This window comes from Gopherus flavomarginatus, chromosome 19 (assembly GCF_025201925.1).
Source record: "Gopherus flavomarginatus isolate rGopFla2 chromosome 19, rGopFla2.mat.asm, whole genome shotgun sequence".
NCBI classification, from domain to species: Eukaryota; Metazoa; Chordata; order Testudines; family Testudinidae; genus Gopherus; species Gopherus flavomarginatus.
In genome coordinates this window covers 17,711,584-17,738,380 of record NC_066635.1, presented here as the reverse complement: position 1 = coordinate 17,738,380, position 26,797 = coordinate 17,711,584, and the positions used below count along the sequence as shown (strand labels likewise).

Sequence of the window (26,797 nt, the reverse complement as noted above, 5' to 3'; positions counted from 1 at the left end):
GCCCTTTACAGCACGACCCAACCCCACAACTACTCCCCCCCACCCCCTTGCGGTGTGATCCCAAACCCCACAATTCCTTCCCCCCCCAGGGCGTGACACCAAACCCCACAACTCCCCCCCCTTTACAGCACGACCCAACCCCACAACTACTCCCCCCCGCCCCCTTGCGGTGTGATCCCAAACCCCACAATTCCTCCCCCCCTTTACAGCACGACCCAACCCCACAACTACTCCCCCTGCCCCCTTGCGGTGTGACCCCAAGCCCCACAATTCCTCCCCTCCCAGGGCGTGACACCAAACCCCACAACTCCCCCCCCTTTACAGCACGACCCAACCCCACAACTACTCCCCCCCGCCCCCTTGGGGTGTGACCCCAAACCCCGCAATTCCTCCCCCCCACGGCACGACCCCAAGCCCCCCGACCCCAAACTCCCCTTCGCCCCTTTACGGTGAGACCCCAACCCCACAACTCCTCCCCCCGCGATGAGACCCAAACCCCACGACTCGGCCCGCCCCTCACCCTCCTGCGGCGCGACCCAAACCCACAAACGCGCGGCCGCCAACAGCGTCGCCCCCTCCCGCCTCGTGAGCGCGCACGTACGCGTTCCCGCCGCGCCGAGCCTGAGCACGTGGGGACGGCCGCTGAGACGGGAGCGCAGTCGGGGTCGGGGCCTGGGCGAAGCCGGCGTCAGGTGAAGGGCTGGGGGCAAAGCGGGTCGGGAGCCGGGGGAGAGACCGTGTGGCTACGGGGGGAATCAGGGAGATACCAAGTGGGGAGCTGGGGAGGGGGGAAGGTCTAGACGGGGTGGCTGCGCGCTCCCGGCCACCCGAGATGCGCGCTCTGGCGGTGGGAGCGCGCGCCGCCGGGGGCGCACATCCCCTGTTGCTCCGTTAGGGGGCGCTGAGGTAAACCACAGCAGCAGGGCTCTCAGGGGCGGGGTCTGTTGGGGGGCGGGGCTCTAGCCTGGGGGTGTCTTGGGGGGGGGTCCCATTGATTCTGGGGGATGAGGGCTTGGGCAAGAGGGTCCCTTTTGGTTCTTGGGGGCCTTTTGTTCTGGAGGGGTGGGTGGAAGTCAGAAACTCCAAGAAGACCACTAGGGACTAAGATTTTCCATGGCAGGCACTCAGATACTATGGTGATGGAGGGCCCCATAAAACCCTAAGATAGATCCATGAAACAGAACTTCCTCTGAGAGGCTGTTGAACCGTCATCGGTATTAATGCAGTGGAAGTGCCTTGGTATCAACCTTGTTATCTTTTGCATTGCTGATAATTTTACCAAGTACTGCACATGTTCTGGACAAGGAGTAGGAGGATAATTTTCATCATGCTAAACTAAAGCATTGTTTCCCTGAGATCTCCCTGGCACAATTTAGGAAGGCAGCAAGCAGGTGCCTAATATCAAAAAGGTTGAGAAACACTTGACTAGGGTACCCCCTTTCTCTTCTCCATACTTGCATAGAGTTGAAAGGGTCCTTACCCTACACCAGAGGTAGGCAACCTATGGCACGTGTGCCGAAGGCAGCACACGAGCTGATTTTCAGTGGCACTCACACGGCCCAGGTACTGGCCACCGGTCTGGGGGGCTCTGCATTTTAATTTAAATTTAAATGAAGCTTCTTAAACATTTTTAAAACCTTATTTACTTTACATACAACAATAGTTTAGTTATATATTATAGACGTATAGAAAGAGACCTTCTAAACACTTTTAAATGTATTACCGGCACGCGAAACCTTAAATTAGAGTGAATAAATGAAGACTCGGCACAGCACTTCTGAAAGGTTGCCGACCTCTGCCCTACACCTAATTTCAGTAGCCCTCTATTCTAACATACATTTGTGTTGCAATCCTCCATTGGGTGTTTTTGTTGGTTGGTACTGATACATTTTAAATGTTTCACACACTGACATTTACATTATAGATTCCTTGGGGGCAATCAGTTTTAATTAAACTAGATTCAAGTAACAAGTTTCTGTTACTAACAAAATTATACCTTACTTGGGAACTTTGATCTGAAGTGTGATCCAATAGCTAGAAGAGAGTCTGGACTCTGCTCCCTGATTTACAACTTGTTTGCTCTGTGACTTTGGGCAGGTCACTTTGCTTCCTTGGCCTTAGTTTCCTTATTAGTAAATTGGAGATACTATGACCACTATAGTGACCTCTCTAACAGAATTCATTACAGGGTTCATCAGTTAATGTTTGTAAAGCACTTAGATCCTTGAATTAAATTACTTATTTTCTTTTCTGACAGGAATATAGTTGTCCTGGCACTGTTGCACGAGAAGGGGAGAATATACAGCTGGCCAGCTCACAGCTCTTAAAAGCAGTTAACGGTTCTATAAAGTCCATTAACTTAGCTGTGATGACCATGCTCCTAGAGGAAACTTTCGCTACTCTGTGAAGGAAATTTCTGTTTTCAACTCTCAGGACTGCAAGGACCCTTTTATTAATACAGATAAGCAGTGAGGAAGAGGCTAAATCTGCCTAGTACAAATATATAAAACTGTAAAGGCCGAGCTCATGGTTCAGCAGAGCTAATGAAGGACATCTTACAGCAAAGTACTGAAGATTCATGATGTTACAGTTACTTGGCAACCACCACCTTTACGGGGGTCACAAAAATCTTCTCTTCAGATAAGTGATGATCCTGAAGCTCCATATTCTTAATACTATGAATTGTATCTTTCTGCATTTGGTTTCTTCTCTCACTTGCAGAGAAGAAACTTTCAGCCAGGTCAAATGATCTCTGTTGCAATGACTGACAGTCCTTTTGTTTGAGTAGTTGGTACAATCTTAGAGGAGCTTATCTGTTATAGGGACTGTATAACAGCCTGCTCTCTTTCGATTGGATGGTACCCTAGTAGACACATTAGCAGGTGTTGCTGTTACACTGAGGAGCGTGGTACAAGGAGGGGTGCTTTTATTGCTGTCCTGAAGAAGAACACAACAGTGTGAACAGGATGGAGCGCCTGGCCTCCTTCAGCAGTAAGTACAGTAAAAAGAGCTTTACAGAGAGATCTTAAAAACATCTGCCCTCGCTTGAAGGCTTTATTCTCCAATGACGGTTGCTGAGAAATATGGTACTTTGATCTATGCGATGGTTTTTGCGCCAGAACCATCATGAGATAATTTGATGGGGGCCCTCGGATCAAGGGATTGGTAATGGAAATAGTCTAGTTTAATAAACAAATTAAGCATCCTAATTGTTTATTTAAATATAAAGTTTTAAATAAAATATAAATATCCCACTGAATAAATCTGTCACAAAGAAACCCACACACCACTATGCAGCATTAATTAACTCGCTTCTTGACAAACTTAGAGAGGCCAGGGCTTGAACTGGCTATAGAAACAGAACACCTTTCTCGCCCCAACAGACTATTGTTTTAGGTTGTTTTGGGGGCAAACAGATGGGACAGCTACCACTTCCTGTGCTGTGCAGTCTCTCTAGATAAATATATTACTTTGGTCTCCTGGTCTGTGATTCAGCCAGCTTTCAGAAGCACTGAATTATAGATACTAGAGTAGAAAAGACCTCTTTGGTCTTCCAGTCCGTGCTGCTTGCATTTCTGCACGATAGCATTAATAGATTTCAATAGAATAGACTTTCATTGCACAAGTTTAAGACACCCAGCACATCACAGTATCCGGCCCAAGTGATGATCTAAAATTTCACCATGTCTGGGAAGATGTCAAGGTGAGGATCTCTTTAGCAACTGACGTTGGATGAGGAACTTCCAACAGATAGTTGAGAAAGCTGAAACTGCATTAGAGAAGAAAGGGTTACATCAGCTGTAACGTGTAAACTGTTATTGCCTAAACAGTTTATTTTTAAAATGTAATATCAACTGAAGAGACCACACAGGATATAGATACACTGCTAACTTTATTTAAAAAATACAAGGTTCTAGTGGTTATGGATGATTACGTAAACAATAATGCCATGCTTGTGTTGCATTAAATTTCCTTCAGCGTATTTTCTTGTTGATTTCATAGACGACCCTTTTGATAAACCACCTTGCCGAGGCTGCTCTTCCTACCTCATGGAACCGTACATCAAATGTGCAGAATGTGGACCTCCTCCCTTTCTCCTGTGTTTGCAGGTAAGCTGGAGTGTAAAAATGGAAGTGTATGCCTTGTTGAGAACCAGGTCATCAAAGCTATTTCTAAATGATAAACCATTGCTTATCACCTTTTAGTTGCTAGTCAGTCTCGTACCAACTCATGTTCATCTGACAAATATTTGCTCAGCGACAGGGAAATGATAGAGAAAATGTTGGAGGGTGAGAGAAATGTGGAATTCAGGATGAGCAAATGAAGGAAGTCTTTAATTAGGCACCCATGGACACACAGAGAGAAAGACATGGTGTAGTGGTCTATACAGACAGCTGGACCATGCCTTTTATATCTCAGGTCTTATCTAAGTGGAGTTCCTTTTAAATTGCAGTACATAGCTGTGAACCATCCTCAATATAGTATTAAACTGGAAAAGATGGGTGACAAGTTATTTCTTCCTTTAGTTGAAGGGAAATTTTATTCTTTTCGTACTTTTCTGCATATAAATGTCTGTGCTCTGTCCTCTGCAAAGAGCCACTGTGAAAACAGTCCAACAACAGATTAACTCAAATTGGGTTTTTTTTTGTGTAGAGGGGACTAAATCACTATAAAAATCCACTTTTAGCTATAAAGTGGACAATTTTTGTTAGTGCACAATAGAAAAAACAAAACTTAAATGTATTCTCAAGGAAGAGGCAGGAAAGTAGCATGGTTTTAATCTTTTATTTTGCAGTGTTTCACACGAGGATTTGAGTATAAGAAACACCAGAGCGATCATACTTATGAAATCATGGTAAATATACAATTTAAATTATGTTTCTTCATCTCAGGTTTTGTTATCCTTTTCTAGAAGTTAGACCCATGTTTACTGATCTCACATTAAAAGTCTGTTACATACACAACCTCGTTTTCAGAATTTTATAAGTGTCAGAAAACGAACCTAGCAGCAGATTTTTTTATTTTTTTTAAATTTAGGGTCATCCAATGAAATTATAAACAGCAGGTTTAATCCAAACAAGAGGAGGTACTTATTTTACACAGTCCACAACTCATCTGTGGACTTTATTGCCATGGGATATTGTGATGGCCAAAAGTATAACTAGGTTCAAAGAAGGAACTGGATAAATTCTTGAAGGAAAGATTCATCAATGGCTATTAGCCCAGATGGTCAGGTTACAATCCTGTGCTCGAGGCGATTCTAAACTCGAACTACCAGAATCTGGGAGTGGAAGATGGGTGGCTCTGTACACTGCCCCTGAAGCTCTAGTACTGTCTGCTGTCAGAGACAGGATATGGGGCAAGATGGACCATGGTCTGACCAGTATGGCAGCTCTTATGTTCTTACTGAAATTAAAGAAAAAAAATCCAATCTAACCTTATGGAATGATGCAAAGGTTTTTTAATTTGTGTTTTATTGTCCATATATGGCTCACAGGCTTTCATTAGAAAATTTGGTAGACAGTTATTTTATCAAATGGACAAATTGCTTCCCTCCATCCCCCAATGAAAAAGTTTAAAGAAGCTTCTTTTAAAAAACAATTTAGATTTCATTTCATGACACTACACTTTTTTGAATTACAGCTGGTAGATACATTAAATGTTGCTGTATTTAGAGCTTCTATAATGACAGTTTCACAGATTAGCAGTAGTTATGGTAGATGGCTTGTTGACATAAAACTGCCTTGGGACAAAGTGAAGCGTTTAAACGGCCAGTACAAAAGCGGCTTGAGCTCTTACTGCCAGATAGCACCAGCATTTCATTGATTCTGTTGATGGTGATCTATACAAAGAGGGACCCTGAGATTTGTTCTTTTTTCTCTCCAGACGTCAGATTTTCCTGTTCTGGATCCCAGCTGGACAGCTCAGGAGGAAATGGCACTTCTGGAGGCTGTGATGGATTGTGGATTTGGAAACTGGTGAGAATTTAGTGCCCGAACCAAAGCCCATTGAAATCAAGTCTATCCATTGACTTCTGAGAGCTTTGGGTTAGGATCTGAGGGCTGAATATTCTGGCACACAACACAGCATGTTCCTCGTGGGTGAGAGTGCAATCTAACCATTAGTGTGGAGGAATGAAAGATCAGGAGGGCCGTTCCCAGCTCTACCACTGGCTGTGTGTGACATTGAGGAAGGCACTGAAGGCCTAATCCTGAGAGATGCCAAGCACCTCCTGTGAGGTGCAGAACTCCCTCAACTCCCACAGAAGTAATTGGAATTTGAGGGAGTTTGACATCTAGCACAATCAGGCCTTTAATTTCACCCTGCCTCAGTTTACTCATGTTGAAACTGCCTTAAGACAAAGGTTCGCAAATTGTGGTCTGTGGTCCACAGATGGTCCATAAAGCTTGTAATCATTTGAGAGCTGTCTGGTCACATGGTGCTGGCTCTTCTTGTTTCCATCTGCTATATCACATTAAAGGTAGTCAAAAATAATTCCTTTTCTGGTATCAGTCTGTATTCAAATAATTGTAGCTGGGTTTTAGCATGATCTCCTCTAATTTGCAAGCAATTGGGAGCCATCTCCCTTCCCATTCACAAGACAATGCCTCTATTAAGATGTGGTCTGTACTTAGCAGCCAGATTGTAAAGTTAACAGAACTCCAGGCTCTGCTTTAAACAGAACTACATCAGGTCTCGTGAATATAATTGCAGACAAAGTTAAATTGGAAAACCTGTTCAAATTTCCATTTAGGAACATAGGATAAAGGACTGGGTCATCGAGTCCCGTCCTTTTATTGCAGGCAACCCGCTCAGATAATCCCATAAAGTTTTATCAAGCTCCTTCTTAAAACTAGTTGGGTTGTTTGCTCCCACTGCTCGTACTGGAAGGCTATTACAGAATTTTGCTCCTCTGATGGTTAGAAACCATCATCTAATTTCCAACCTACGTTTATTCATAGCCAGTTCATATATTCTTGTGCCAATGTTGTCCTTTAGCTTAAATAGCTCTTCTCCATCCTGGCTATTTACTTCCTATAACTACATCTGGAGAGAAATCATATTCTCCCCTCAGCCTTAATTTTGCTAGGCTGAACATGCCAAGCTCTCGTTAAACAATTCTTTTTTCCATTAGTGAAAAATCAGCCAATTTCTGTGGGATTCTCCCCTCCTTAGGCAGGACGTGGCCAATCAGATGTGCACAAAAGCAAAGGAGGAGTGTGAGAAACATTATATGAAACACTTCATCAACAATCCCTTGTTTGCATCTACGTTGCTGAACTTGAAGCAGGCAGAAGAGGCACAAAACGCTGACACGGCCATTCCATTCCACCGTAAGTATCCACCATAGGGATCGACACTGGATTTCTTTGCACAGTCTCTAAGATAAAACATACAGAGAATTGACTGAACCTTTGGAGAAGGGTGTGTACTTTGCTTTTACTCAGAAAGGAGAGTAATATTTGGTCTGTGGACCGCCATAGAATATTTAACAGGATTTTCCATGTACCAGACCAGGCCTTTTGGTACATAAAATCCTCCATTAGGTGCATTGTGGGAGAGTGAGGGAATGAAGTCACCTGATGTTGAACCCAAGAAGGTGAATCCCGCCCAAAATGCTCCTGGTCAGCTGTATGGACAGAGGATTCTCTGAGGAGTGGAGTGTACCTCACCTTATCCCAATGGGCTCAGCACTTTTACCCTCCTAATTACTAGATAATAAGGCTGTCTTAGCTAAACTAATTCCTTCTGCATCTGCAAAGGGAATACTCTTTTCTAAAACTGCAGTCTGGTTTGCATTTACATGTCAAATTAAAATATCCACAGCGACTAAAACCCGTATTTTTTTCAGCTGCTGATGATCCTCCACGACCTACCTTTGATTCCTTGCTTTCCAGGGACATGGCTGGGTACATGCCAGCTAGAGCTGACTTTATTGAGGTAGAAATCTCTTGTCTTATTTTGTTGTTGCTACTGGTTAGGGACACACACACACACACTCACTCATTCTATCTACAGATTTTCTTTAATATTCATATAAAAAGTATTAAAGGAAATGAGGGGATTAGATGATAAAACCAAGGATAGCCATGACCTTAGAATCCTAGAATATCAAGGTTGGAAGGGATCTCAGGAGGTCATCTAGTCCAACCCCCTGCTCAAAGCAGCACCAATCCCCAACTAAATCATCCCAGCCAGGACTTCGTCAAGCCTGACCTTAAAAACCTCTAAGGAAGGAGATTCCACCGCCTCCCTAGATAACCCATTCCAGTGCTTCACCACCCTCCTAGTGAAAAAGTTTTTCCTAATATCCAGCCTAAACCTCCCCCACTGCAACTTGAGACCATTACTCCTTGTTCTGTCATCTGGTACCACTGAGAACCATCTAGATCCAGCCTCTTTGGAACACCTTTTCAGGTAGTTGAAAGCAGCTATCAAATCCCCCCTCGTTCTTCCTTTCTGCAGACGTTACTTTAGGGGGGTCCATTTATAATCAGAGAGGTGTAGTAAAGGGCCTGAGAAGCAGCTAACTGTGACTTTGTAAATAAGCGTTGTAAGGCATGCCATTAGCATTACCAAAAGTCTGATAATGTCTCTTATACAAGAAGGCTAGATGTGTGAATGAGATGCTCAGCAAAAGGGGGGCAGCTTATTTTTAGTTTACTTTCCCTAGAGACACATGCATGTGGCCTGATTCAAAGCTAACTGAAGTTCACAAGAAGGCTCCTGTTGCTTTCAATTTCTTTTAATCGGGCCCATCGTTCCGAAGTTCTCTAACAAAGCAAGCTTCTATTCATTCAGTGATCACTAATGTCATAAATAACGTACAAGGATAAAGTCAATCCTAGAATAAGCAGACACAGCCCCCATTGGTCCATGTTATTTTTCAACTTTTGTGCAGAATTTTCCACACAGAATAGGAGCAATGGCAGTTACCTGGTAGATATTATATTTAAATTGTACTCCACTTGGATCCTTGTGTATTTCTGCTACAGTCATTGGTGCTGTAGATTATTCTTCCACTAATTAAAACCCCAGTAGGGTTTTCCCATCTGGTGTGTACCTTACATAAGGATGTAGTCTTCTAAAGACACGCTTAACTGGACTTTTTTTTGTGGGGAGGGAATGGTCTTTAGTAAATATTTTTATTTTCAGTATTCTTAAGCTCTGTCATCTGCTCCAGTGAGTTATCAAGGTTCCTAGAATTAACTAGTGAGCACTTGTTGGTCTTCTTTGAACAGGAGTTTGACAACTATGCGGAATGGGATTTGAGGGATATAGATTTTGTGGAAGATGATTCAGACATTTTACATGGTAAGTCCCATGTCTTGGGAAGAATGTTTGAAAGTGGTGTCTCAGAATGCTTGCTCAATGTTGTTCAGTTGATTTTTCTGCACATATTGGTTTTGGGGGTAAAGTTTCAATTTTAATAGAATTCTCTCAATTGTGTGTGCTGGGGATAACACTCGCATTTCTATAGTGTATTTCAATCCAGTGCTCGTGCCATAACTTTAACAATGGGTGTACAGGCTATATTTACACTAAAGAGATCACCTTAACCACCACTGAAATGTAGCCAACTGTAAGGTGGAGCATTTTAATAAGGCCCAACTACATCGTACCACACTTTAGGAAAGGAAGTCAGGAATATTATATCCAAAAGAAACTGCAGAGAGAATTTGGGTAGGCATATGGTATTACCAGAGCTAGAGTTTTGCCAGGTTACAGGCATCTTCCCTAGAATATCTGTGTAAAGAATTGTGATACAGTCATGGATCTGGAGAGGTCAGAGCCTGGATTTTACCCTGATCTGAAAGATAGCACCTCATGCAGCACAGTGTCAGCTGACACCATGCTGTGGCATTGCTTCAGTACTGACTTAGATGCAACAGTGCCATCTAGTGAATTACTAATACCACTTCCTGTTGCATGTAGGTGTTTGTTTGAAAGTCTTCCCACCTGTCCTAATCCTGTTTAGTTTGTGAAATCGGCTAGCAGCATGGTATGGATACAGGCAACAGTAGGTGGTACACAGATTAAGCCCTGTGCAGTGAGTTCAAAATATACTCTGGAGATAATGTGATCTTTGTTCAGCCAAGGGAATACACTGACCTGCAGTGGCATAGTTGAATATAAAGATTTCCTTTTCCCTCCATGAAAAGGAGGGTTACGCTCACAGCTTCTAATATTGTTCAGAGAAGAGCTTCTAATAAGAGTTCACTGAAATTCTGCAAATAAGTTTTGCCTGATTGGTACCAAACAAAAGGAAGTATCAGTATTGAATTAGGTTTAAATCCTTGGGGAAAAGAGGATTTCTGGTCGCTCTTATTTATAAACATGTTGAATATTCAACAGTACCATGCTCACATTTCAGAGCTCTCCATCCAATTATTGGGAGGCTGATTTTTATTCTTTTTATGTAACCCTGACCATGAAAGCCTTAGTGTTTCTTAGAGTCACACAGGAAACTCCAGTCATTCCAAATTTCAGTGTGAAGTTTAGCAGGACACAGCAGAGAACATGATGTTGCAATCTTTAAACCTTCTCTTGACTCCCAGGAAATATTTCCATCTGTAAACTATAATCTTGAAATAGCAACAGTTTGTCTGCATTATAAATCAGCTTTTCATTCCTTTATAAAGCTTACCTAGAGAAGTCACTGACTAGTGTGCACTGTGCAGAGATTCAGCAAGCTCTCTCTGACAAAAAAGTTCTTCCTCTTTAAACATGTGTGGAAATAAATTATGTGTAATTACAGCTGCTCTTGTTTCCTCCATTAACTCCTGGCAAATCGAAAAGCAAGCAAATAAATAAATAAATAAATAAATAGTGTCCTGGTTCTGTGCGCTAATTCATCTATTTGAACCTATTTATTTATTTGCTATTCATTGTAACCGGTTTACCGACACAGTCTTCCACATCAATTGCATGTTCTCTCCTCCTCCCCCAACTTTAGCCATTTACAATATCCCTCAGAGAGGTACAGCAGAGAATTCAGAGCCCAGTGGAGGAGGGTGAATATGGAGACTAAGCCATCTTTGTACTCTCCCAGTCCTTGGCTGTTCTGGGGGCAGGAGAGGTCCTCCAACGTACTGGAGGCCTAAGTTATGGCAGTGTCCCCTGGTTGTCCTGTGGGCCACTGCACTGCCTGGAATTCCTGCAGCTTGTCCCAATATTTCTCTCCTGCTCCCAGCTCCTCCTCCTGGCATACCATCTTCACTGGGGCTTGCGAGAAGGGCCAGGATAGGCAACTGTACCCTGTCAGCTACACCTGGGGTACTTAGGGCTCCTTCAAAAGGCTCCAACCCTCTTACTCAGCATAAAGAGGACTAGCACGAGGTTGAGGAGCTCACACAGAGTTCTCACAGATAGGAATTTTTCCTCCCTAACATTTAGCCTACATTTGTTTTGGGTTTTTTTAAGAAAACCAAACGTTTTCTTCTGTGTTCCTACCCTAACCATTGTGTGAAAAATGAATTTTTGAAATCTAATTTACTTTCTACATCTTGCCTCAGGAAATTCACTCCGATTAGACAATGAAAATGAACTGGGCAGATTTGTTTTACGGTCATCTTCTCTTTCAGGTCTAAGCTACCTGACCCCTGTCCCTTTAATTTCATCCTAATTATATTTCTTTGCATTGTTCTACACAGTTTCTCACTACTCCCACAACAAAGAGAAATACAGTTTAACATGAGGCATCTAGACTCCCAAATGTCTTTTATCAGGAGCACAGAATGCTTATGATTGCTGAGTCATCCAGCATCTTACCACCCAGGATAATCTGTATCCTTCACTTTTATTTCTTGAAGCTGACAAGATGGCTTCAGGAGCAGCGTGAAATACGTTATTACAGTTGACTCTTTGTGTGCAGCATATGTAAGTTGGTAAGTGTGTGCAGGTAGATCATTGATATTGCAATTAAATATAGTATAATGGATAGAATGAAAGAAACAAAATCATTACCAATCTGTAATTCAGTCAGGGACTTTTAAAAAAATCTTAGAAACTGTGAGTTTTCATTAGAGACTGAATTATAGTGTTAATTATTAATCCTCATCTAGACTTTGTCCTACCCCCTTCCTCAAAAAAGATTTTTATTTTTAACATCAGAAAGCATTTTACCAAGGCCATCTGCAGACTTTGAAGAAGTGATTAGATTTAGACTAAAACTCTGATTGAGCTGCCATGAAAACGTGTGACATGAAACCTGGCAATGTCCTTCTAAACGTACTGTTTTTAAAACACTACACAATGTTTATTCCCGAGACAGCCCAAGAGGAGGCTCTGCTACAGCTGTCTAAAATAGATTCCTTAAGATTTTTCTCTCCTCTGGGAAGGAGAAGTTTGGATTATATCCAATGTGTGCCTGCAAAGCCAGGAGCACACTGGGAATTACATACATTGATTTACATTCTTCCTATTGTATGGATGAGTGATGCCAACTAGTAGATTAGTTGGCCTGAAACATGTCTTTCATTCACTGCCACTCAAGTTTCTGGAGAGCAGATGCTGTTAGAGAAGGGAACTGGAAGGGTAGAGCAAACTATATTTGGATATATGCTAGCACATGCACAGGTTTTTTGGTTTCAAAAGTGGGGGAAATAGCCTTGCCTATTATTGGAAGCTATTCTGATCATTTCTTATCTTTTCCCATAATGGACCCTTTGACTGTGACATCCCCTTGGATTTCCTCGGTCATAAGGTTAACAGCTGTCTCTCCAGCATTCTCCAACGGGAAAAGCAGATCATTTTCATTCTTGTAGCATCTCTTTTCTCATTACCATGCAGCATGTAGCATAGTAGTAGTCTGGGTTATTCATGCATTCCAGATCTTGTAATCAGTTGCTTCTGTGTGAATGTGTCGATAAAGAAAAGACAACTGCAACGAATGTGAATTTTCTCTGTGTGAGAGATCCATTTTTTTCCTTCATTTGCTCTGGTAAATGTTCACTCCCCTACCCAATCAATCATAATTTCTTTCAGAACGCTTTAAATTCAAGTGAAAGCATCAGAAATACAATCCTCCAGTTGCAGGTGACAAATTACTGGTGGTATTTATATAGAGTTTCTCCAATGCAATCTCTGCCTACTAAAAGTTCTTCCCACACAAATCCCAGAAAATAATATGGCAGCTTAGCTTTTAGGAGCCTTAAAAGTACAAAGGTTCTGTATACATTGGCAGTGATTCCTGTACTTTGTAAGGTATTTCATTCATATCTAACTTACTACATTTCTCATTCTTCTCTGCCTGAATCTAAGCAAAGAATAGAGAATTTGTTAATGTTGCCTTGTTGCTGGGCTAAGAAACCCAAGCAAATCAATATTTAAATATACACCACGTCTTCCCATCGCCCTATGTTAAAAAGAACAAGGACATTGTAGGTTTCATATTGCTATGATTTAGTAATCTGTTGCTTCCAGATTCTGTATCAGATCAATGTTCTAAGACATTGGGATTTTAGCTTGTCAGACTTCAATTTGGACACTGATTTCACATAGGTCAAAATACAGTATTATCTTGAAGATGCTACATAAATAAAAAGGAACATCAAATGAATGTAGAACTAGCTTCTGAGCTCACACCCCAACCCTTCCAAGTTTCCAATAAAGAGGGATGGCTAAACCTTATGGCATAGAGAGCTACACTGGCAACTTGCCTAGAGACTAGGAGCCACATGTAATTTGCACATAAATATACATATACTGTATTTTAAAATATAAAGTAAATTCCCACAGCTATCCTTAACTGCAGCCTGCCTCTTCAGTGCTAGATTAATTGCTAATTGATTTGACTCTCCATTAATAAACTGCACTTGTCCTTATCCTGCAGCAACAGGGAGAGGGCGGTCATGCATGGACCATGTTTCTGGGCTCTGCTACGCTTTGAATACATCTGTTCATACAATTTATTGAGGTGGAGGGAGAAATACTCTTGCTTGGTTTCACAGATTTGCATGTTGTCTCTGCAGACTATAAATCCATTGTACAATTTTAAGCCTGTTCTTTCTGGGAAAACATTAAAATAAGTAACACTGAGAGAAAAATCCAATCCAGAAATCAACACACACACACACGGCTTATTTAGCAAGATGGGTCTTTGAATTATTTAACAGAATTATGAAGCTAGTCCTAGTGGAAGAGCTGGGTGTCTACTTATCTGCTCTCTCCAGAATGTGCCAAGAAAATTTATTAACCTCCGTGTATCCGTGAAAATGAGTTGCAGAATCTATAGGTGGGTTAGCGAGAAGAATTGTAGACAATTTCATATAGAAACAGATGGTTTCTAACAACAAGCAAGTTTTCTCCGTACTTGTTGAGAACTGGTCTCTTGGGTCTCTTTTGGCTGATAGCAAAATATTTAAAAAATAAGTTAACTAGCTAAAAATCTTCTAGGTAATTACTGAGAGTCTCAGCAACGTCTACTCTGAATTGTCTCAATTCAGATCTCAGTCTTTTTAGCTCTTGGCATTCCTTTAATCCCCTTCCTTATTTCTCTGCAGGCTAGTCCTTGTCCAAAGAAAACATATCAAATATTAAGCCTGACCATTTGCTTTTCAGGGAAGTATAAAGGGCAACATATATAAGGGGCAAAATGTTTTTTCCCTTTTGCGAAGAACAAAAAGTCCTTAATATCAAAAGTAAGACAGTAACTTTGGGCTAAGGAGAGGGGAAAAGGGATTCAGAGTCTCAAGATTCATATTCCTGTTTGTGATAGTGTTAGGAAAAATAAGCGAAATCAGTTTTACAAATAGGGGTGTGTAGTATGCACAAACCTAGCCTGTAGTACAGTGGTGGGCAACTTGTGACCCACACCGCTTCCTGCAGCTCTCACTGGCTGGGAATGGTGAACCACGGCCACCGGGAGCTGCGGGCGGCCGTGCCTACGGACAGTTAATGTAAACAAACTGTCTCGCGGCCTGCCAGTGGATTACCCTGATGGGCCTTGTGCGTGCCGCAGATTGCCCACCACGGCTGTAGTAGCTTTATGTTGCTGTACAGTTCAGTGGTTTGGGATTTTTAACATCTTGAAGCAAAGGCAGCTGGCCTGTTTCGTACAAGTGAAGTGAGCCTTTTCAAGCTGTGATGAACACGGATTTGGGGGGATCTGGGGAGAAGCTTGGTGTGATAATCCTGTATGTGATTACTCTGTTTTTCTGATCTTCCTTTCTATACTTGGCAGCTTTGAAGATTGCAGTTGTAGATATCTATCACTCCAGGTTAAAGGAAAGGCAGAGGAGAAAAAAGTGAGTTCTCAACCAGTGATTGTAGTCCAGAGCTTCTATATTCATGGTGTTATGTGCAGTAATACAATCCTGATATTAAGTGTAATTGATTTTAACTAGCACCTTCCAGGAGGATCCCAAAAACCTAATACTGAGGAAAACTTCTCCTGTTAGAGCAGATCTCAACTCTGATATTCTGCTTTCCCTATGTGCACAGAATACAGATCAGCCACATGAATCTAAGCAGGAGAATGTAACACTTCAACAGACTAGGAAGTATGCAGATTCACACACAACAGAACTAATTTGCACATATTGGTGAAATTCCCCCTGAACAAAGGATCCGCTCAAGTTTCTACACACCTTAAACTTCCATTTAAGATGTCAAAACAAGGCAGAAGTGACATATAGGCCTTGTGCTCACCATATGCACAGTGGTGAATTTCACCAGTTGAGTACTTTCAATACAAGCATCTCAAAGCAATTTATAAATAATTAACCCTTCAGCATTCCTGTGAGATAATATACCCATTTTGTGGAGTGGGACACTGAGGTTAAATGAAATCTCAGTGAGTTAGTGGTAGATCCAGATGTAGAAACCAGCAATTCTAACTCAGCTCCCTTCTCTAATCACTGTGCTGCCAGGCCAGGCATACTTAGACCCTGGTTTAGGAGGCCTGACTCCCAGTCTCCTACTCTTACTAAACCCAATCCCTTTCCATAGATACGCTCACATCATGATGGTTAGTACACTAGAGCCTTTTTTCCTAAGTGTCTGAGGACACATAATACAGATAACTATGTGTTGCTAATATGAGGTGGTTAAATTAAGTTTGAATACTTTATTCAACAAAGTTTATGACTCTAGAATTATTAATTGAATCTTTCAAATACTTTGTCCAGTTTTTGTAAGTTATTCATCCTTTTACTGCCAGGGCCAAGATGATTAACAACTTTGGAGCAAAACTTGTCCATCCCTCCTCCCAGAATAAAAGGTCAACACAACATGTTATTTTGAAGTGTAGCTGAAAGAGAAGGAGACTCAATTAGACCTGTCCTTCCTTCTCCCAATTAAAAAAAAAATTATGCGTGCCATAAACTACATGATGATACACGTGTCTTATTAAAAAAAGGTGTCTTAACCCCTGTAGTTGTGTAAAGCACATTGGTGTCAGTGGCTGTCAAGTTTTTAATAGACCAAGCAGGACAAAACCCTAAGAGAACATAAAACTGCTAACGTCACTGTCACAACGCTTATTATATCCTGGGATGGAAAAATACTTGTGCAGTTTATGTAAATAGAGGAAGTAATATGTTTCATAGATTTAAGTTCAGCTACAACCTTCCCTAACAAAGATATTCAAAAAGCGAGCATGCGTGCTCTCTCTCAAAAGTTGTGTGTATATAAAATAACCACACACACAGGCAATATCCAATTGCAGAGCTCTGTGACCATCTCATGCACCTGTGACCATCTCACCTTTCCTCTGCCCATTAACTCATTTCCTTGGGGCTATTCTAACCTCATAAGCGGCTTTAAAACAGCCACTTTGTTGTTTTGTTTTGTTTTGTTTTTTAAATCACGCTGGCCGAAAAATCAAGCATGGGAGTTGCTTCTAGCTTTGGCTGCGCAAGACATATGACATTCAAAGAGAAATGACATTTGGGTTTAGAAAAGCTATTTTAGATCCTTTAAAGAGATTATAGCTCTCTTTGAGCCCTGCCGGTTTGACTCATGGTAACGAACATAGCTGTCCCAAACTCGTGCTAACTAATAGTTTATAAAATATCACGTATTCCCAGTTTATAGAGTTAGAACTTGTGTAAAACTGTATAAATGTTTTCCAGAAACTTTGATGTTTGTATTTGTGCATTAATAAATGAGTTACTTAATATTACTACTGTTTCTTTTTTAATTATAGAATTATAAGAGACCATGGCCTCATCAACCTCAGAAAATTTCAGAGTAAGTACTAAATACAGTTTTTTGTTTAACTTTGAAAGCCATTTTAAGAGAGAGACTTTAAATGCTAGATGTTTGCAGTGTACATTACAGAATGGTTTACGCATACTGTGTCCAAGAGATTGTCAATCAACACTTAGCTATCATACATTAGGACTTGGAATTGAATGTTGTGGCCACCGTAGTATTCTTTGTCACTTCATTTGTAATTTTTGTCACCATGGGGAGAATATCAAACTTGAACTTATACAGTGGTTACAGATTATGGTGACCTGTTCAGGTTCCTTTAGTCTTTTATTGGTGAGATTTATGTTCCCCTCTCTCACTAAAAGTAATATCAGGGTTGTTGTTAACTCACGGCTTTGTCCTTTTCAGAAAAAATTGTTACAATCATGACACGTGACTTGGTTTGAGGAAGTTTGTTAGAATTATAAAACCATCTTGGGGCCACAATCTGATCAGGCCCCTTTACAACATAGAGGCCCTGTCTACACTAGGGAATTTTAGTGAAAAAAATTTCCCACCAGGCTAGCTGCCCCGATAGCAACACCAGTACAATTTTTAGTGGGGATTAGGATCCGGGGCATATTTTACCACCATGTCACTTACAACCAGTGGGAATTTTGGCTACATGTGTAGACTTGCCTTTTTTTTAAAGCATTTGTCCCTACCATGGTGTGAACTTGTATCATGTGAAAGGAACTATTAGCAGTTACCTTATGAATAGGATTCTTCTCCCCCGACAAAATGCCTAGCTATCCCAATTCCCGCCCAGCATAAAGATATTGCTCACAGAGGTCACGATTTTTTTTTTTAAATTGCAGTTCTGGAGAGACGATACCCAAAGGAGGTCCAAGACCTTTATGAAACAATGCGACGGTTTGCAAGAATTTTAGGCCCAGTGGAGCATGACAAGTTCATTGAAAGCCATGCACGTAGGTGTTTTATTGACTTTGTTCGTGTTTAAGCTGTTCAGTGAGAGTAAGCATTTAAGGGGGTGACAGGTTGTTATATTAGTTGTCAATGACCTTCTCTAAATAGATACTATACAGGTTTTCCTCCTCCCCTCCCCCCCATCGACCTCAGATAAAATAAATGTGGCCCTGGGTGGGTATACTAAATAATCCTCAGCTCTTATTGGTGCATTGTCAAATGAGTTATATTTGAGTGTATTGTTGGGTATGTCAGATAACAAAATACTACAGTCCTATGCTAGGCTTTTCTCTTCAGGTGAAGATCACTGTTCGTGTACTGCCATGCTTTACCATAGAAAGAGTAAAATACCTATGACCTAAGTCTGTGTTGGGGTTAAGTCAGCAGTTAATTGTATATTCCATAAGATACATGTGTGCTGTCTCAGCTAGGATGTAATTATACAGCACAGCCTCTATTAAGCGCCTCACCTTAAATGATTTCAAATTGTTCCATCATCTAATTGTCCTAATTCTTTTTGTGTAATTGTCATGTGCATCGCAGCATGTCCTCGTGTCCTGGTCAGATTCCAGTGGGGGTAATTGCATCCTGCTTACCTAAAGTTTGTGGCTTTGTTGTGGGAGAAATTACTCTTCATTAGCAAGCACAAAACAACATGTGACCAGCTGTCCTGTTCTACGTCAGATGTGGCTGCATTTCATGACACAGCCGGTTACTGAGTTAGGGACTGATCCTACAAATCTGTACTCCTTTTGGGTAGTACTGACTCCAGCACCTAGTCCCATTCTCTTACTAGCCATAGGGAAGCCTTTTTATTTAATCTGAGCCCCCTTCGATGTAGCCAGGGATACACATTAATTGCATAAGACTCCTGAGCAATATAGACACACTAATTTAAGGCAAACAAACTTTTTGCTTATTGTAAACTAACTGGCACTAGGAAGCTATATAATTAAATCTCAAATTAATAATTATCCCTGAACTAGAGATAAAGGGCAAAGTTAGGTTAACTGCACTACTGAACTGATCACAGAGGAAGGGGATGCAAGCCAGGGAAAATCTTAGAGAGAGTTGAATATTTAAAATCATGGATCAGAGACAACACAGGATAATATAAGAGGTCTACAAGGCATATAGCTACCTACTTTAAAACAAGGAAAACAAACACAGGATATCTTTCCAAACATTGCCCCCCCACCCCACTTGTAGAGAGGAATCATGTGAAAACCTCAGGTCTGTCATGTTCCAATCTCGGTATGTACAGAGTCCCTCTGTGACCAGAGTTATTTAGGGCTCAGTTCTGCTCTTGTTGATGTCAGCGAGAACAAAATCAGACCCTACGTTCTCTATACACTTTCTCTACCTGTAAACTCGGGATGTTCCTACTTAACTAACTGTGTTGTGAGGATTTTTAATGTTTGTAAAGTGTCTTATGAAAGTCCCACAGAGTAGCATCATTTGGCTTATCGATAGTAGAGGGGAGGAATTCCCTGAGCCTGAAGCTAAAATAGCTTCGCTGCACAAATAATCTAGAAGTGGTTTTACAAAATAAATCCAAGTTGCGATCAGATTATGTCATACCACATCCAGTAATTTGCAGGCTCTTCTTGCTCAAGATCACTGATGGGCTAGTACAAAAAAGTTAACAGTATCTGTGGCTATACACGTTAGTAACTGAACTGCCGATGAGTAAGGAATGTGCAGCAATGTTCACTAACAACAGCATTTGTTCTTTTTGGATTCCTCTGCTCTTTACTGTTGGGGAAAAACTAGTGGAATTTGAACTGCGAAGGGAAATAAAGCGTCTACAGGAATACAGGACAGCAGGAATCACTAACTTCTGTAGTAAGTACATGGGAGATTATTCAACCTGTTAGGATAGTGAAGGATGCTTAAGCTACATTTAGGATGTGTTAAATGAGAAGAAGTTTTTTTAAAAAAATGTGTTTGAGTCACTCTTTAGCTAAGAGAGTCTTCTATTAATAATGCATCAGGAGAGCAGTCGGGGTTTTTTAGAACTATTTTGAGTTGGTGGATAGCCTGGTGAATGCACCATTGAGCAAAGCTCAAGATAGTCATCACTCCAAAAAGCTACCAAAGCACTAGTATGGTAGCTCAGTAGCCATAAATGCTTTCCATGCGGGGGACAGGGCAGCTGCACTGTATCAACCAACAGGTGAAGAATGTCAAGGAAGGAATCAGACTTTAATCACACTTCCAGGGCTGAATGAGGTTTTGTTTTTTTTAATAGTAACTTATTTTTGCCCTGAAATTAACTATAACCCTGACACCCTCACATGACTCCACAAATACTCCCACTGAAATCATTTGAACTCACTTGAATAAGGGTAGCAGAATCTGGCCCAATATTAGGGGACAATAGTTCCTATCTATTGAAGTAAGGGAACAGCAGGCTGAGAATTCTGGTTCAGCACAGTCCATCAGAACATGATGCATGTTTGCTGTAGGTGCACGAACTTATGATCACCTCAAGAAGACACGAGAAGCGGAGCGCCTAAAGCGCACAATGCTTTCTGAAGTCCTCCAGTACATCCAGGACAGCAGCGCCTGCCAGCAATGGCTCAGTCGACAAGCTGACATGTACGGTTACAGTAAGATTAGGCCTTTTCCATGCACAACTTCAGTTGGAAAGATTCAACATTTCTTTCTATTGGCAGTAACAAATGTGTTTCCCAGATTAGTATGGGGGGAGAGGAAAATAGTCTCTAATTCACAGAAATTTTAAAAAAGCCCTAAGTGATGGAAATAGTGCTTAAGTGTCAAACAAAGAGAGACTTGTTAGGGTTCATAAAGTGTCTGTAACCCGCATTCTGATTTTTTCTGAGAAAGGTCTACCACATTATTTATCTCAGTGCAGGCTGAACTGCTATCTTTAAATCCATTGCAGGAAACAAGTGTCTTCCCTTAAGGGTATTAAAGAGAACACAGATGACATTTGATGTCCTTTCTGGCAGTGTGATGTTAGGTGACAGCAACTTTATCAATATGCCATCTAAACTAAACTGGGGCTGTGAACAAAAGCTACAATGCACAGGAAGGAAACATGTATCCCGTACAATTTGCATCCTGTACTGTCTAAGAATATAGTCTAGAGAAAGGGCTGTACTTTCCCTTTATCTCCTGCTGGGTACAGTTCAGTCTTCATCAACAGAAATCTAGCGTCCCCTTTTTTCCCCACTAGTCTCTGTCTTTGGTTTTTATTCCTGGGCCAGTACTGGAAAGTGCTGCGCACATGGAAATCCCTTTGACTTCAAGGATCAGGCTAATATATGTAAGTTGCTAAACTTCATCTCTGGGTTATGCAAGTTGGATGTTCCAGTTGTTACAAAATTGGAAGAAGTATTGTAGGGGCCAATTTTTTGCAACTGTTCTTACACAATGCATAGTTAATTTGACATTTCATTTCCTTGCAGTGATTCTGGCCTGAGTCCCACAATGCCAGTTGCTTCAAATTCAGGTAATTATTTTCTATGAAGGAGCTATAATAAAAGTCCTAAGGGCTTGTCTACATGAACATTCAGGGCTTGTCTACACTTACAGCACTGCAGCGGCGCAGAAGCAAGTGAAGATGCTACCTACACCGACAAGAGAGTTCCTGGCAGTGTGGGTACTCTGCCTGCCTGAAAGGCAGTAGCTATGTCAATGGGAGAAGTCCTTCCATTGACATAACGCTGTCTACACTAGGGATTAGATCTGTATAACTGCGTCTCTCAAGGGTGTGGAATATTCATGCACACACACCCCTTGAGCAACATAAATTTTGCCAACATTGGCTATGTCTGCACTACCTCCTAAGTGTTGTGTAGACTCTACTATGCATCAGTGACACTAGTTTGTTAGTTCAGGAAAGTGACCTCTCTTGCTTGATTACAGAATTGCCCATCTGCAACCCTCATGCCCAAGTACTGTAAAAGTCAACACTGTCTATAACTCACAGGTCATTCTGGATGCACAGTCAATGGGTTGTTGCTGAATTTCTAGGTCCTTCTGCCTGTACAGATGGAATCAGTCTTTCTAGCTGCGTTATGGAGTGTGGCCAGGGGAAAGAAGAGTTTTTTCAGATTACGCTGCAACAAGATTCAGGGTTGGTTTAAAAAATGGTAAAGATGTTTTGTCCTTCCCTTGCAGTCATGTGGAGCTGCTTCTAGGTCTCTTCACATGTCAGAGTGATGTCTGCATGACAAACCTATCAGCATGCAGATGTGAGGAGTTTATATATGAATGACACACAATTAAGGTTGCAAAGTCAAGCACTCAGAAGTTAGAACATGCCAAAATTAAGGTTACCCATGCAACCATAATTCAATGTGCATATGCAGTATGGTACTGTCTTTAGTTACATGATCACATACAGCACTTCTGTGACTGTCTTGGTTTTTAAGGAAATTCCATCATGTGCACTCTTATTAATACCCACATTGATGATATCGGTGGGAGCTGAAATCCCACATAGGCACTTCTGAAAATCCACTAGGTACCTGTATGCTTTTTTAGGCACCAAAAGCCTTTGAAAATCTAGCCCTTAACTCTTTCTGCTGGCCCCCTCCCAATATATAACTGCAGAAACTGACCTAAAGGCTGACGTGAAGAGCAGCTCAGAGTAGCTCAAAAGCTTACCCCTTTCACTAACAGAAGATGGTCCAATAAAAGATACTACCTCATCTACCTGGTCTCTCTGATACCCTGGGACCAACACTGCAAATAGTGGAAGATACTGTATTTTTGCTTAGCATTTCAACTGCTTCTTTTGGAAATTTTCCTTTTGACTGTTTTGTTTCCAGTGGGCATTAATTTGCAGTTACACTTTATACATATTGCACTATTAGGTGGGGAAAATAGACCATTAAGCTTATCAGTAAAAAGATAACAATCCTGGCGGTTTCCTACAAAATTCCTGTTCCACGTCTGCTGTGAACTGTAAAACTGCACACAGTAAAGCCAGTCTACATACAAAGTCGCACTGATTTAGCTAAAAGCATGTGAGTCAATTTAGCTAAACAGGTGTAAAATGCTGTTTATTCTGTTTAAACTTGGCTAATGTCATTTTAGCTGAGGATTTGCAAGGGATCAACTTATCTTAAAAAAGGTTAGTTAAGTGTTCACACAGGAATTTTAACTTAATCAATTGAAAACGCCATGTCTTTAGTTAAACTAGTGCAGCTTTGAAGATGAGCCCTAAATAGCCGACTACAAATGCTTGGATTTTACTGGGTTAACATTATTAATGTCGGCCTTTTGAGACAAAACACCTGGAGAAACTGCAGCCTCCGAACTAGCATTGTAGGCTGTGAACATTGCTTTCCTTATTTCCATAGGTAGGCGGAGCGCCCCCCCACTGAACCTCACGGGTCTCCCAGGCACAGAGAAACTTAACGAGAAGGAGAAAGAGGTAAGGAGAGGAGTGGAAACGAATGGGAAGGCAGACCGCCACCGTGTAGCTATTTATCTTCAGACGCTGTCTTGTTGAGCTGTCTTAACCTTGTGAGCCTTTATGAGCTATATTATATAGATCTAGCAAATGGGTTTACTGTAGTGCAAGAAGCTTGGGGAAGTTGTTACGTTATAATGTGCAGTGTGATGTCCCTTACTCCACTCTGGTTTTATGATAGGGGAAGAGAGCAACGTTTTCTTAATCAATGTTTGCTTTAAAATTGGCTGAGGATTTCTTTGAGGGCCCAAGAGGAACCATCACTTGCTCCTAACAATGTTTTTTTCAGTACGTCAGCCAGCTCAGACCAAAGGACCAAACCTCAGTCAACCATATTAGGCCAAACCTACCGAAGTTGAGTTATAACACCGTGATGACCAATGGAAGATGAAACAGTTCATTCTTGCTTTTTTGTGCTTTGTCCAAATTTCTTCCCCTGGATGTGCACATTAGGCTCCTAGTAACGTCACTGAGAGCTGCACGTTTCAAAGAGCAGAATTTGGCCTTCTTTAAGGGGCTGTTTGTTAACTTGGCCTAGTACCATATAGAATATTGTGGTTCATCTCCCAATTGCTATATGAGAGACTGACTTATCTAATTAAAAACAGCACTGGAAGGTTGATGGGAGTCCCATCTACTAATCTTTGAAATGGAATATGATGGTCTTGATATGGAGGAAGACAGTGGAAACAAGGTCTTTATCTCGCCACATATTCTACCAAGGAGCAAATGTCAGTACATTTGATGTGCACTAGATGAATTTTAGATTCCCTTTCCGCCAGAGCAATCAACTGTTTTTTCCATTCATTGTATCTAGCAGTTGTGAAAACTCAGATCACAACTTCACCAGTGGATGTGGCATTTCTGGCTCCATTCAGCATACAAATAATTTTGCCCAGGCATTAGCTTACAGGGGAATCAGATTTCCTTGTCTGCAGAGTTCAGAGAAGGTCTCTCTTATTGAGACCTTGTGTCTCAGCTGATTTCTGTCAATGGGGTTCAGTCACTGAGCACTTCATTATTAAAAAGAAAGAGGCAGTCAGCATCTCCACTGGTACTCTTACAGCACAGAACTGAGGGGAAAGCCCATATCTGGGAGCCATGTGGGACCTTTCCTGTCAAACAACAGAACCTGAGAGCTTTTTGGAATCAATATTTTCAGTCTGCGGGAGAGACTAGAGATTGTCACCTTAATAAGATCAGTTGTTGTCAGATGCATAATGTCCACTATGCATAACGTTGCTCCGCACAGTTTCCTGCCCTAAACTGCTAGAGGGCAAGTGCTGTGTGTATAGCTGCTTTTATAAAAGGGTATTTAAAAAAAAAAGCCATAGTCTGTAGGGGATTAATAGACAGATGCCCTGTCTGGCATTTGTCCAATATGCTGAACTGGTGGTTGTGAGTCGCTTTGGCATGGGCACTTGCCTTGGTCTGCACAGAACACCACCTATGCTGGATGCTAACACACTTCTGCAATATTAGGTTCTCACTCATCTCCCTAGTGTATTGTCCATAAAGAATGCTTTCTAGAGCAGCCGCCAGCAGGAGAGCACTCCTCTCAGCAAACTCTTCCTCTTATTACTTGCGGGTTGGACTCACTTGTAATTGCCATTTTTTTCCCCCTAGGGAAAGTAAGTGTGTTTTTGGTTGTCATTCCTTCCTCCCACCATCCCAGGGATTGCAAGTGTGGCAGATGTTAACGTTTATTAACTTTACCTTTGTCTTCCAGCTCTGTCAGATGGTGAGATTGGTCCCTGGAGCCTATTTAGAATATAAAGCTGCTTTAGTGAATGAGTGTAACAAGCAAGGAGGCTTGAGATTAGCCCAGGCTAGAGCACTCATCAAGATCGATGTGAACAAAACCAGGAAAATCTATGACTTCCTGATCAGAGAAGGATACATCACCAAAGCCTAAAGACACATGTAGAAGCCCTGGCACGAGTGACATATTTGGAAATGGCGTTGAAGTAGCTTTGACGATACTGAAAGTTTTAAACTTTGTTGAATCAAGGACACTTCTGTCTAATTTTTTTTTTTTTTGGTAGAAAGTAGGGAACTTTGTCAAATTGTCCGAATACTGACATTTCTTGGTCTAGTTTTCTTTTGACTCTGCTGTATAAACACTCCTGTTGGCAGTATAATGCTGCCATGTACTTCCGAAAGAGTTGTGTGCCATATAAGCTAATATTAAATGTGAGTAGGCATTCATTTCTAACACCTCTTGTAGCTATAAAGAGAACCATGGGACTTGATTCTTATAGCACTGTAAGTTAAGAACAGAACTGCAACCCCTAAAAACACCTGTGGTTTGTGTGGGTGAAGGGGTTTAGAAACTAATCCTCTCCCCTTCTCTCACTCCTTCATGAAATTGTGTTGGTTTTCAGAAGAGCACATGCTTGATGATATAAAAATAGCGTTTGCAAAGGTCTGCTTCTTAAAATTCTAATGTGGAAGGAGGAGGGAAAAGTCACAGTAGGAAGTACATTTGTATATATTAGCTCATATCACAGCAAGAGTCAGAGGCCCCACTCCAGTTTTGTTGTTTTTAAAAAGCTTAGTACACTCATTATTTGGTGACAAGTCAAGCTACAGGCAATTCTTAGACTTAAATCTCATTTTTTGTTGCACAATCCCAAAGGGAAGAGTGGATGTTTCAGCCAGAAGCAGCCCTTTTTCAAAACACACATAAACCGTATACTGCCCCCGATCGATACCGGAGCTCCTGCTTTCAACAAAACATTCAATTAAGACAAGTTACAAACCACTTGTGGAATGTCCTTTTTGAACTTAGGGACGTGCTCACCTGTACTCCTGCATTCAGTGGGAATGTGCTGAAATAGCCAGCAGAAAATATAAGGTTGTGACAGCTTACTGAAAAAAACCTAATCAGCTGTTCTGTGAATAATTCAGTATAACCATTGTATTAAGAAATGTAGCTAAGCTGGAGGATAAAGGTAGCTCCTTTATGGTAATTTCCCTCTTTTCCAATCTAAGGAGGAAAAAAAAACAGCTTTAGAACTTTTTTTTTCCTGTTTCTCTCTCTCACGGTAGAAATACAATTCTGGTGTACTTTGTTTTTTCTTAAAAAATACTGGACCATATTCTTTGCTGCACTTGGCTTCTGTGAGGACAGAGGGCATCATGGAGCGTGTTACTGCTCTCTAATTGCCTTCCCTAAGCCAGACCATGATGTAGTTTAGCCACCTGAGAGCCAGCTGGTTTCTA

The 26,797-nt window shown here is 41.4% G+C and overlaps 1 protein-coding gene across 1 annotated transcript; it reads left to right on the top strand.

Moving 5' to 3' along the window:
• The first annotated feature begins 592 nt into the window (after positions 1 to 592).
• TADA2A (transcriptional adaptor 2A) lies at positions 593 to 26,513 on the top strand. Its single transcript, XM_050929387.1, has 16 exons — positions 593 to 692; positions 2,258 to 2,991; positions 4,003 to 4,109; positions 4,796 to 4,855; positions 5,887 to 5,978; positions 7,177 to 7,334; positions 7,853 to 7,941; positions 9,243 to 9,315; positions 15,185 to 15,248; positions 17,150 to 17,193; positions 18,015 to 18,125; positions 19,897 to 19,968; positions 20,592 to 20,724; positions 21,558 to 21,601; positions 23,460 to 23,533; positions 25,302 to 26,513. Exons 2-16 carry the CDS (start codon positions 2,967 to 2,969, stop codon positions 25,485 to 25,487), a joined length of 1,332 nt encoding a protein of 443 aa, XP_050785344.1. The 5' UTR covers positions 593 to 692; positions 2,258 to 2,966; the 3' UTR covers positions 25,488 to 26,513.
• Positions 26,514 to 26,797: the final 284 nt, after the last annotated feature.

Coding starts and splice junctions, on each gene's coding strand:
- TADA2A (XM_050929387.1), top strand. CDS start 2,967: ATGGAGCGCCTGGCCTCCTTCAGCA. Junction 7,335..7,852: donor CACGGCCATTCCATTCCACC/GTAAGTATCCAC, acceptor TATTTTTTTCAG/CTGCTGATGATCCTCCACGA. Junction 7,942..9,242: donor CTAGAGCTGACTTTATTGAG/GTAGAAATCTCT, acceptor TTCTTTGAACAG/GAGTTTGACAACTATGCGGA.